The 12,658-nt window shown below is 50.0% G+C and overlaps 1 protein-coding gene across 1 annotated transcript; it reads right to left on the minus strand.

The window, feature by feature from the left end:
* Positions 1 to 416: 416 nt before the first annotated feature.
* C1QTNF2 (C1q and TNF related 2) lies at positions 417 to 9,983 on the minus strand. Its single transcript, XM_076350280.1, has 3 exons — positions 9,728 to 9,983; positions 2,543 to 2,791; positions 417 to 1,223 (listed from the first exon to the last, which is right to left on the minus strand). The coding sequence occupies exons 2-3, from the start codon at positions 2,781 to 2,783 to the stop codon at positions 610 to 612; spliced, it is 855 nt and encodes a 284-aa protein (XP_076206395.1). The 5' UTR covers positions 2,784 to 2,791; positions 9,728 to 9,983; the 3' UTR covers positions 417 to 609.
* Between the last annotated feature and the right edge of the window lie 2,675 nt (positions 9,984 to 12,658).

A 12,658-nucleotide genomic window follows, 5' to 3' on the forward strand; every position in this document is an offset into this window, starting at 1 on the left:
TTACCTTTAACCTTAAAAACGAGATCCCTCTTCTGTGTCATTTCCTATTTAGACTGGATGCCTTTGCTTATTAGTGCTGCTTTGGTGGGCTGAGAGCTGCTCTTACTTTTATAACTTTAGCTGACAACTTCCCAACTCTTAAGTAGCTGGTAAAGTGTAGCTCTATTAACAAGGATTATTACTATTATGGGGTGTAGAGGGCGGAGGCGCAGTGGTACAATCTCCAGCATCAATGGCACTTCTGAGCTCGGCTTTCAGGAAATGGTTGTTAGTTTCCATGCTTTATAATAATAATATAATAACCAAAGCATTCTGCACCAGTATTTGAGTTACATGTCCATGGCATGTTGGAATCATCATGGAAAACATAATGGGTGGCTTCAAGATTTAGAGATTTGTGAGGCTGCTTAAAGGTGAGTCCTACTAGTCCTGCTACCCTGTGGACTATTTGATGACATCAAGTAAATATCTAAATAGCCAATACAGGCTGTTAGCGCCAAAAATGTGGAATGGTATGATAATCCCACACCATGTCCATGTACAGGCTACACTTTGCTGGACTGAGGTCTTGTGCATTTCCTATTTTTTCCCACAGGCTAGTTTCTCATCCTATATTTCATTGAGGTAATCTTGGTCAGGATATATCAGGAAACCAGTAAATAAGCTGTCTGTCCAGTAGGGATCATAAAAGAGCCCGTTTTGTTCTGAGTAAAAGATCTGCAGCCATACCTCGTCCTCCTGCTTCAGAGAAAGGATGGTTGATCCAGAGGCAACGTCATGGTTTCCAGTGTTGGCATCAAAAGTCTTGATCCGGTACTGCCCATTGTGGACCAAGCCGATGGCCAAATGTTTGTTGGCCAAAGTGATATCATAAGTGAAGTAGTAAATACCTGGGATGCTGCATATAAACTTCCCACTGGAAGCATTGTAATGTCCTCCCTCGTTCATCAGGATCCTGTCAAATTTGATGGGCAGCCTTTCCCTTGGGTAGCTCTTTGAGACTGCCACGGAGAAGGCAGATTTGGCTTTGTTGGCATTGCAGGTGCAGGGTCCTGGCATCCCGGTCTCGCCCTTGTTCCCTTTGGGCCCTTTCTTTCCCGGTGCCCCATTTTTTCCAGGATTACCCTTTAAACCCTTTGGCCCTCGTGGGCCTGCCTTGCCAATAGCTCCTGCTTTCCCCTTCGGTCCTGGCTTGCCAGGGTTTCCTGTTCTGCCTTGTGGACCTAGAAGACAAATAACCTTTTAAATTTATTAGTGGAAGAGATGATATGGTAAGTGGAAAGGGGTTGTATCATTGCAGCAGTATATTTTCATTTAGGAGGAAAAGCTTGCTGGTGAGAATCCTGATGAAATATCACCTGGGGCTGGACATGTATCGGGACTGACTAGCCGTGTAGGTAGTAGTAGGTAGTTGGCACGATAACAACGGGACGCAGGAGCAGGACAGTCTGTCCCTTTTAAGGACCAAAAGGCTGGTTCAATTATCTGACATCCCTTGGGTTTTAAAGGAGTGGGATGGGTTTGTGAAGCTTTTGGAACCTAGTTTTGAGCAGACGGAGTATTTTTAATCTCCTGTCTCTCTCTTTTTTTTTTTTTTTTTATATTTACCATGAAACTATGTTGTTTAAAAAAAAAAAAATCTAGGTATAGTAAAAAGCCCAGCCTAGCTGGGAGCTGGATTAGTCATGAACCAGAAGACACCCGGTGCAGGGATTGCCTTGAGATGGGAAGCGAGTTGGGCTCTGTCACAGTGATGCTGGAACTGCTGATTAGTGGTGATTGTGGTAGCGTCTGATATAAGATGAATTCATGGGGATTTATACCCTGTGTCTCGACCTGCTGTAGCAAGACTGGGTTTAATGCAGCTGTGGGTGGAAACCTGTTCTCCAGATTCCCTGTTTTGGGGGTTGGAGAAGAGAATAAGATGCAGCTTTGGCATGCTAGTGTGACGCTGAATCAGGAGTGCACTCCAGTGTGGCAACGGGAAATCACTGTTTTCTCACCTAGTGAGAAAGAAATCACCATCTCACCATAGCTGGTCCTGATGCTTACTGACTGTGAGGATGGATCTAAAGGAAAGCCACACCTCAGGGTTAAAGAAAGGTCGTTGTTTGCTTTGATTTAGATTGACCGTGGTCAGAGCAGTGCTTGTTATCCAGCTAGAGTGCTCTGGGGAGCAAGTATTTAATTTCTTCACCTGACTTTGTTTCCCTTCAGAGCAGGAGTCAGAAACCACCACTTTGTCCTGTCTAGGGAGCATGTGTCAAAACAGGGAAAATCTCACTTCACAACAAAATAAAGCCAATAGGAATTGCATGCAGCATTAAGATGCTATCAGTAGATAGTGTGAGTCTGAACTCCCCGGCAGGAGCTGACAAGTGGGAGATGTTGGAGAGGGGAGAGTGGAAATTTCTAGAAGAGTTTCCCATGAGATGTCATCTGTCCTGCGGCTCAGATTTGGGATATGTTCCTGTCAACTGAGCTATTGCACTCTTGCTTTTACCTCTTACCCTTGCTGTGTTAAGAAGCGCTTTTCTCTTACCTTCATCGCCATGCTCGCCTTTATCCCCGTCCTTGCCATCCTTGCCATCTTTTCCTGGGAAGCCCATCCTGCCAACCGTCCCTGGAGCCCCAGGCGTGCCAGGGGGGCCGGGTGGCCCGGGGGGTCCCGGCAGGCTGCATGCCAGCTGGGGACCTTCCTGCAGCGCTCCCTTGGCAAAGCCCCCAAGGATGTGGTTTGCCACGCAGGGCACGGTCCAGAGGAGGAGGACGGCGGAGATCATGGCACAGCCTGTGGGGGGGGGTGGGGTGGTGGGAAAAAAAAGTGATGGGACTTGGCTAATACGTGCAGTAGCCAGCATGGGTGGGTACGGTGGTGTCCCCTCCACCGGGGCTGTGTGTTGTAGAGACTTGCATGAAAATAATTAGGCTGTTTTTGGCAGGGTGGGGGAGCTGTTTGTTTTGGTGTGACGTGAATTCAAGGATTTGGCTCACGGAGTTTTCCAGGTCTAAGCAATATTTCTTTTCCAATCTTCCTCTTCTCTAAGCATGTATCTGTGGCCATCCCTTATTTTGTTTTGTTCCCCTCCTTCTTTCTCATGCTAATGTACCTGGCAGCTCCATCCCTTCTCTGAAGTCCATCTGGCTGTGGCTGTTTGGTCTCCCTTTGTGCAGTGAAGGACTGAGATGTAGGGAGAGTCAGAAATGTCCCTGCTCTCTCCCACCAGCTAGTGCTCTCCTTCCCCAGCCTGCCCCCACCCCATGACTGCCATCCTCCCTTATCACTTCCCTTCTTTTCACCCTTCCCTGAGCCTCCTTTCCCCCAAAAGACTGAGTATACCGTGGTTTTGCCCAACAGTATGAACTGAGCCTCTCAGCTAGCTGAGAATGTCCCGCTCCTCATCGCAGCTTGCCTGCATGGCACCACGCAACCTGCGGCCAAATCACCTGCCAAGTCTCTGGCTCAGTGTCGGGGCTGCAGCCATGACCAGCCCCGCTGCAGCCTCCACCGGTGGTTTTCTAACATCTCGCCATGCCTACCTGCCTCTCCGCAGGGGCAGTAGCTCAGCCTTTATGTTTGTTACTAACATTCACCCTGGAAAGAGAGATAACCATTAAAACCCCGGCCGTTGTTTGTCTCCTGGCTCTGTAAAGTGAGCCATTGCTTTAAGTATAACAAACGCCAAGGGCTTTTTTGAAGCATCCCTGGCTCTGCCTTCATTGATGGGGGAGGCTGAGCCTCCTGGGCTTGTCTCACTCCACTCCTGGATGGGGAGATAGTGATAGAAAATAATTTCTGGAATAAAGCTATTTCCATGAACCTGCTAATGATACAGAGCAGTTATTATACAGTAAAATATCCCTCTGGATGTCTGTGCGTGGAGCTGTTTGCAAATAGCTCTGCTCCATGTGTAACTCCTGAGTAACTACACTGCATCTTGAAATAGTGCTCAGATGCATCAGCAGCTTAGAGAAGATGCTCAAAATCAGGCTGATTGATGAGAGCTCATCTTCATGCATGACCCACCTGAGACTCTGAATGTTAAAAATGTTTAAAGTGGAATTTGGGTTCTGCACATGGTTACAGATACAGTAAAAAAAAGAGAATTTCCCCTACGGTATCAGTTTCTGACTACCCACGGGTAAAGGTGCTCCTGCCATCCCCTCCCCAGGACTGAAGGCCTCCCTGTGCCCGGGCTGAGGATTTTTTCCTCCCTTTGCTCTGCTGGTGAGGGAGGTTATCCCCAGCAGGGCTGGTGCTCCCCAGTGGGAGATGCTGATGGAGTCGGGTCTTTTCCAGTTGCATGAATGTGGAAAGGAGCTGGTGGGGGATGAAAGGCACCCTGGGCCCAATTTTTTTCTTTCAGCTTCTGTAGCTGAAGTAGCCCTTGGAGAAATGAGGCACGAAGCCTAAAACTGCCCTGTACAAATCTGTGGCTGGTTTGCTCGGTAGCTCTTTGATTAGGAGAGATCAAGCTAAAGCCAAAAGATTTTTTTAAAGAAATTAGCCATGTATCACTTTGATACAACTCCTACCCCTGGGCTAAGAGGTGCACACTCTCATTTGATGGAAAAGACTCCTATGAAATTTAGTCTTTTCCCTTATTACAGCTACCTCTCTGATGGTAGGGGGTTACATATTTTACAAGAATCATCCGTTTGCATGGTCTTTCTTATCACATCCCTAAGTCCTGCTAACAAAATACAGAATATAAGCAAGGATTGCAAAGCAAGCAAACTGCCTTTCACGTATTTCTTCAAGCTTTGCTGCTGAAGCAAATTTGTAGTTAAACACAGGTGCAATAGAAGATGAGCTGGGATATCCCAGACCTTTTAATCTGTCAGTGGCCTTTTGGCCAGGCAAGGTCCTACATAGAATCATAGAATCATTGAGGTTGGAAAAGACCTCTAAGATCATCGAGTCCAACCGTCAACCCAGCACCACCATGCCCACTAAACCATGTCCCTAAGCGCCTCATCTACACGTCTTTTAAATACCTCCAGGGATGGGGACTCCACCACTTCCCTGGGCAGCCTGTTCCAATGTTTCACCACTCTTTCAGTAAAGAAATTTTTCCTTACATCCAATCTAAACCTCCCCTGGCGCAACCTGAGGCCATTTCCTCTCGTCCTATCGCTTGTTACTTCGGAGAAAAGACCAACACCCACCTCGCTACAACCTCCTTTCAGGGAGTTGTAGAGAGCGATGAGGTCTCCCCTCAGCCTCCTTTTCTCCAGGCTGAACAACCCCAGTTCCCTCAGCCGCTCCTCATCAGACTTGTTCTCCAGACCCCTCACCAGCCTCGTTGCCCTTCTCTGGACACGCTCCAGCACCTCAACGTCCTTCTTGTAGTGAGGGGCCCAAAACTGAACATTGCATGGCATTAAGCCAAATACTGGGAGGCTTTAGCATCTCCCCAGTAGTGTTATGTTTAACTCCTGCACTGGAAATAAGATGCTTGAAGTATGGCATAAATTTCATGTTGGCCTTAGCGCTCTCATCCTGGGATCGGCTCCTGAAGGGGGGTGGAAATGCATATTACGTGCTCCAAATCCAGCGAGGAATACGCTACATATTAATGCTGAGTGGGAGCCCCCCAGTTCAGCGATATGTATAATTAAGAACATGCAGAGGAGTGGGAAATGCAAAACAGATCTCCGGGCTGGATTCGGCTGCTAAGTCATTTTGTTCTTCAGCTCTCTTTTGCTTTTCTTATACCTAAGTTTGTTTGCTGCTGGTGAAAGGTGTCGGTTTAATGGCCTTGTGATACGGAAATCATCAACCAGTATTAATGCGGACAGTTGAATAAAGGTTTCTCGGTTCACAGAAAGGGAAACAAAATGTTAAAATGCCTGTGGAGTGGGGAGATCCTAAAGAAAGCTACATCCCTGCTTCCCTGTAACCACCTCAAATGGAGCAGAAGAGAAGTGAGAGGTGTCTGGAGCTGGATGACACTAATAAGTTGTGGCAAGGAAAAATGTCATTGTGGAGCATAACCTGGAAAAAAGCTGGGACTGCTTCATGTAGAGAAGAAATGGGCAAGAGGGAGCACAGGGCAGGAGGGCAGCTCCTTCTCTTAAAGTTTCTTATCGTAAGTACGTCTATTACCTTCAGACAGCCAAGCTAATTGACCTGATGGGATAAAAAGTGGCAAACACAAAATACCCCGAAGCTGGGAGGTTTGTAGTACCGATACTTGGATAGATGGGGAATATTCGACTATCTGGAGCCGTGCTCTGGCGCAGCTCCCGAGTCGGTGTTAATTAATGGCTCCACAAGAACATTTCATCCCACATCACAGCAGTGTGTGTGGGATGCAAAGCACAGTCGCATTCACAAGAAGACCTATAAATAACCTCTTAAAGAAATCTCTTTGAAAGAAAACAAGCCTTGTGCTGTTCCACCTTAAAAGGAAAATTGTTCCTCAATGTAGAACGTATGATGAGCTCCAAAAAGCAAATTGGAAACAGATCAGCATCTTTCCTCTCTGCAGTATGGGAGGCAGGCCTGGCACTGGAGGCCACGCAGCGTGGTTTCAGCTGAGGTCTTACTTTTCTAATGACATTTTAATTAATGGCTTTGTTGATAGGGTTTTGGAGACTTTTTGGCCATGGCCAATGACTGTTGTGTGGGAGCATGCACCATGCCCCGGGGGTTACGAGAGCTGACTGGTGGTGGAGGGCTGCTTAGGGAGGAGAGGAGATCCTGCGATTCCTGACCGAGCGTGGGGGCCCAGCAATGGCTGTAGCTTGTACCTGCCACTGAAACGCAAATGTTTGGCTCCGGCACCTGGGGAGAGCACACCAGTATCGGGCACTGATTTCAGCATGGGGAAAAGACAGTGGAGCAGCTTCGTTTAAACAAGCTAGCTCGGGTGTCCGCAGCGTAGGCATGGCTGCCAGGCCTTAGGGCTGCCGTGCCCTGGCTTCTCCCTGGCAAAGCCCATGGCAGCACTAGGACTTGCTTGAGGCTATTGAGTGTGTTGGTGCAGGGCTCAGGCCAGAGCAGAGGTACTCCAGCCCTTCACATGTGGAGTGCCTCTCCCTCGGTGACAGCATGTTGGTGATGGGCAAGATCTCATGCATGCAGAAATGCTTTTCTTCCCAATGCTTAAAAATATCCCATCCGTCCATTGATGCACTCTGAAATGACACCTTCTGAAATATTTAGCAGCAATGGTGCTTTCTAGGTTGCTTGGTCAAAGATAACCAAGCCCTTGACTCAGGAGATGGTGCAACTCGTGATGGGCCAGGGCAGTACTGAGTCACTCTGAGGTAGAGGTCTTGGAGGAAAGACCTCTTGGGCTCCCAGGTGCCGGGCAGGCTCTGGCTGAGACCGCATGTTCTCATCACGGGTGGGTCAAACCCCTGCCAGCCTCGGGGCCCCAAGAGAGGAGAGAGGCTTCAAAATGTGCTGCAGATGTCTGGGCCCTGAGGTGGGAGGATGAGGCTCAGACAGGTGGAGCAACAGGTGCCCATCAGCTGGGTTTTAGAGGCAATGTTTCCCTGTGTCCTTCAGCTGAATCAATGGAAATTGCTGCTGTGGGGTCCCGGGCATCCCCTGCGATCAATGTAGTCCGTAAAACTGTGCTGTGGATCCTGACTAGGTAATTTTGGGGAATACGTGTCAGGAAGCAAACCAGGGAGGGGATGATTTTGGAAAATGTTCACTCCTGAATCTTAGAGCTGGAGCACAGCTTTATAGAAAATACCTCAGGGCAAATAAAGCAATAAGGACAGAGCATCTCTGATTTGCAAGTGTGGTACATGCAGAGCTGAGCATTTACTGGCTTCTCTCTTCCTAATGAGCTGCATGTTTAGGGGCCTTCGCTTATAGCTATGTAATAAAATGTAATGAATGACTCAAAGCAGCCATGTGTCTGAAATGGGATATTCTGAGTCTGCCCCATGGCCTTTATCTGACACCCCTTTCTGGTTTAGGATGTCTCGTTGTCATTGCTCGTTGCTTTGGTGGGTCCTTCTCTTCCTCCTGGAGCTCAGGCCCTTGGCAGAGGCTGCCCTGTGCCCCGGTTCTCCTTGCCGCAGGTGCCTGGGAGGGGATACCAGGGTGTAGCTTTCCTCAGGATCAAGAAATGCCAGGAGCGGGTGGGCTGCCTGTCTCCCCAGCTGCCCTAACCAGCCTGTTTGAAGCAGACGCTTGTACATACAGCAGGATTTGAACCCGACCCCTCCATGCTGAAACCTGAGCATCCCATGAGCTTCTGTAGCACGTGGAGCATCTGTGCAAGGGGACTGCAAACCCATGCTCTCTAATAACTTTTCTGTGCACACTCCTTGTCCCCAGAGCTACAGCGCATCGCTCTGTCACCTGAGAGCCTCCATCCTTAGGAGCTGTGTCCCCACGGGGCTCCTTACAGCCCCCACTCCCAACCTGCAGCTCCTGTTTCTGCTGGCCGCTGCAGCGTGGGATGGGCTTGCTGCTGCTGGAGAGGCCTCACAGGCAGGAGCTTGGGGGGACATATCTCTTGCCATGTCTCCCCTATAGCTTTGGCTGCCACAACATCCCTGCTCCGTGTGGCTCCTGCAAGCCCCTGTGCGACCACCCTCATCCCAGCCCTGTTGCAGGTGAGCTTCCTGAGCCACTTCACAGTTCCGAAGCCAGACCAATTCTACAGACCTGTATGCATTAAAAAGGTGTTTCTGTAAGAACAGATTTTGCCTGTAAGAGCGAGTCCCAGGCACAAAGGATCAGTTGTACTTTCTGCTACTTACAGGGCAGCTGGGCTGAAATCCTGTCAGAGGGAAAATCCCTGAGGGTTTGCCAGACGTGGGGTGGTTTGGTGGCATGTGTGGTGGCCGGATGGTGATTTTTGGCCAGGGAAGCCACCCTGCGCCATGCAGTGGTGGCATGTGCCTGCCCACAGGGAGGAAAAGCACAGTGGGGGAGAGAAGAGGAGAGAGTCTGGGGGGAATTGCTGCTCGGAGGGAGGGAGGGAGGAGCAGGATGGTCTGATAGCCCGAGAGGGGACCCAGCAGCCAACAAATGACCGTGACTTTCTACTCTGTTTCCTTTCAATACTCGAGGCTTTCTTAAACAAAACAACCATCTTCCTGCTTCATAATTTCCCAGTGTACCTCAAGGCATCTTAATTAGTCTTCAAAATAATCATTGTCCCAGAGAGCCCAATTCTCAGCTCTGGTGGTTATCCTGCGGCGTCCCCGGGGTGGAAGCACAAGGAGCCCTTGGGCGCACGGGGTTTATTTAGATAAAATAAGGTGTGCCACCGGTGACAGCAGCTGAAATGGATGTATTTAATTTCTGATATAAGCCAGTGAAGTAGTCCTACCAGATATGAGTTTGATCTGTTATCTGCTATTGCACAAAGCAATGTCAAAGAAGATAAAGGAGAGCGATGCATCTTCTGTGCCTGAACCTGCATCACCATGTCAGCTTTAGGCAGCCAGGGATGCCTGTGGCAAACCTTTCCTAGCCCTGAGCTAAAGCCCTGTTACAGAAGCTGCCGATCGGTACCAGAGCGAAGGGAGAGGCTGCGGTTTCGGCTGTGCGAGGTGGGTGCTCCCAGCAAAAGTCTGAGGAACATTTCCTTCCTGGAGTATTTCTTTTAACTGGCAACGTTGCCTCTATGGATTCCTGTGCAGGCATTGGAAACCTGAGTGCTCAATGATTTAGACCATATTTGGTAAGTTTTCGAAGTTAAGGTTAAGAGGAGGGAGAAAAGAGAAAGAGAAAAGTGAATCTACTCACCACGACTAATCTCTTCAGTGAGATCTTGACAGGCGCTGGAAACCTACACGATTTTAAGCAGATGTTTTGCTGCAGATCGCTGTCACGCGCAGAGCCCAAGCCCCGTCCTGCCGCCGCAGCGTCCTTCTGAGGGGTGTGCAATGTTGACTTTGGTCTTTCTTTTTTGTTAACGTTTTACTCCTTTTTGTGCGGATTGCTAGCTTCCTGCAGCAGCTCCAGGTTTTGGCTCAACGTTGCCAAAGGCATATTTTTATTATTGTGTAATGGGTCTGCGCCTCTTCCTCTGTCACGTGGCACGGGAAGAAATTTTTATGCACATATGGCTGGAAAGCTCTTGATGCTTGGCGAGCTTCTCCCTTTCTCTCTCCTGCAGTCTGGCATGAAAGGCTCAGGAGTTGCCTGGATCATTTCTGACTGATTCTGCCCCTCTCTGCTGCAGCCGCTGCCCGCACAAGCAGAATTTGTAAGGGGACGGGTAATGCAGCGCAAACTAGGGAACAACTTTGACACTTGATCCTGGAGCATTAGTAAGGGAAGCAAATCTTAAGGGTGGAAACTCGCTTCTAAAACAATTTAGAGAAACAGGTAATGGCAGATCACCCCAGGCTTGAATTAAAGGACATCGTTGTGAAGCAGCAGCTTTTCAAATGCGAATTTTGAGAGGAAACTAACTGCATGTACCTCAGCGCTGCTTCAGGTGGATGTGGGAGACAAAACACGGAGACTTTGCTATAGGGATGGCAGGGTGGGAATGCTTCTGTCTTCAGAAAGGGTTGGGATTTTGTTTTAAGCTTGGAAAGTAATTACAAACCCCCTAGCAATTGCTTAAGGTAAGGCAGTAACACCAGAAGCAGTGGCTGAAGCCGGAGTTCAGCTTTAGCTCTGCCAACACAGAAGTGTTGAGTCAGAGTAAATCCCGTATCCCTTGTTTCTCCGCTGCAGCGAGTCATGGTGTTACAGCTCTGAGCAGGGTTGATATCCCGGCTTGTACCGGCCCATTAAACCCAGAATTTGCAAATGCCTTACAACTCTCAAAATCGATGGTGCTTCCCTAACAGCCCCCGGGGAGGTGCAGAGAGACAAATGGGGGTTGGAGAGTTTCCTGACCCCGCTCCCCCCCTGCCCACCGCTTCCCTCCCTCCCCGTTTTGCAGGATGCTCTGTGATGCTGCCGGGGTTGGTACGGACCAGACTCTTTTTAAGGCAGTGGTGGGGAAAGTCTAAACAGGAGCTGCAAGATGACCCAGATGCAGAGCCTGGCCCCACGGGTGCCCAGGCTGGCAGCGTGGGAGGTTATGGGGGACCCGTCACCCTGCCGGGAGGGCAGCGATAGCCCTGGGGCCATCATCACCCACGCAGAGTGGATTGCTGGTGCTCCTGGCCGCAGCCTGTGGGTACCGGTTGTGGGTGCGTGGTTCCTGCTCTGCCCCGGCCAGGATCCTACGCGGGGCTTGGGACAGGCATGTGCTCTGTGGCAGGCCTCCAGATCCTGCCCTGCTGCTCTCCAGCCAGTAAATATTTTCTGATCAGTGCAGATTATCAGGTTGGGAGTACGCTGGAAGTATCATTCCTTACTCTGCCAGAATTCATCCTTATCGGAGCTGTTGTGGGGTTTTTTTTAAGCTTTCCCCTGCACTTGCTCTTGGAACATGGTGGGAATGGATATAATGTAAAAATGAAGTATGTATACAGTTCGCTTTGTGAGCTGTAATCAGTTCAGCTGCTCCTGGGAGGGGTGGGAATGTTTGGCCGAGGAAGCACAGGGCTGTTTTCCTGCTGTGCTGATGGTCCTGCAGAGCTCCTTCAGGGCCAGCGCCCCGGCCCCCAGCTCCCTGATGGCTCAGCAATGTTCCCTGCCATTGAACAACCTCCAGGAGAACAACCCCCTTCCCCAAACCCACGCAATCATCACCTTAAATTTCACTGGAATAAGGGCTGTTTTGGAAAAGCTGCCATATGGCTGCAGAGCTCTGGTGTGCCCGTGGGGAGCTGCCCCCTGCCCCTCTGGCATTGAGGTGAGCGCAGGTGGGGACACCCCCAGACACGGGCTCCGAGAGCTGCTCCCCCCTGGGGCAGCTCTGGTGATCAGTCGAATGTGAATTCTCACTTTTTGCCTGTTTCAATAAGGTTTGTAGGAACCCAGTTCTCTTGGAGAGCCTTTCCTGCCTGGGTGTGAGGCTGGAGTCAGCCAAAAGGCTCAAGGAGTTGCACGTGCCTGGGTCCTGCCTCAGGTTTCTTATGAAACCAGATGAAAACTTCCCGTGGGCTTTGCCAGGGTGCCTGCTGGATTGGCCTGGGAAGCCACAGCAGTTTCCTCAGACACTAATGGTGTTGAGAAGAAAAAGCCCTTATGCTTATCCCGAACCTGCCCCATGGCAGCTGTGCTGCGGAACCGTGGCTTTGGGATGGGTGCGAAACGGGCCAGGGATGAAACGATGCTTGAAAATACAGCAGTCCTGCCGGGCAGATCGAGGTGTGACTGGGGAAGTCGCAGTTACTGGTGATTTTGTGCCCGGATCCACGGCGTGTTGAAGGCAGCGAGAGCCTGACCTAGTTTGGCGGCATGGGGAGAGGCAGCACTGGGAAGCTCCTGCCAGGCAGATGGAAAATATGTCTGTGCTGCAACGCCGAGCTGAGCTCACCCAGGGTCCCAGACAGCTCTGCTGGAGAACATGTTTGGCAGTCTCTTTGTAAAATAAAGAAATTGCCTGTTCACAGTGAAACAGAGCAGCCCTGAGTCTCAGTTCTCAGTTAATTTTTTTTCAGCTAGACATTGCAGGGAAGCATTACAAGAGATCCCGTCCGTGCTGCTTTCTAGCAAAAGCCTCCTGCTGTGACTAACGCGGTTTTCACCATTGATCATGGGGAAGGCGGCTCGTTGCTCCAGCGCGGGGAGCCGGCTCGGGCTGACATCTGCCTCGGCATACCCCCG

The sequence above is a fragment of the Aptenodytes patagonicus genome, chromosome 12, assembly GCF_965638725.1.
Source record: "Aptenodytes patagonicus chromosome 12, bAptPat1.pri.cur, whole genome shotgun sequence".
Lineage (NCBI taxonomy): Eukaryota > Metazoa > Chordata > Aves > Sphenisciformes > Spheniscidae > Aptenodytes > Aptenodytes patagonicus.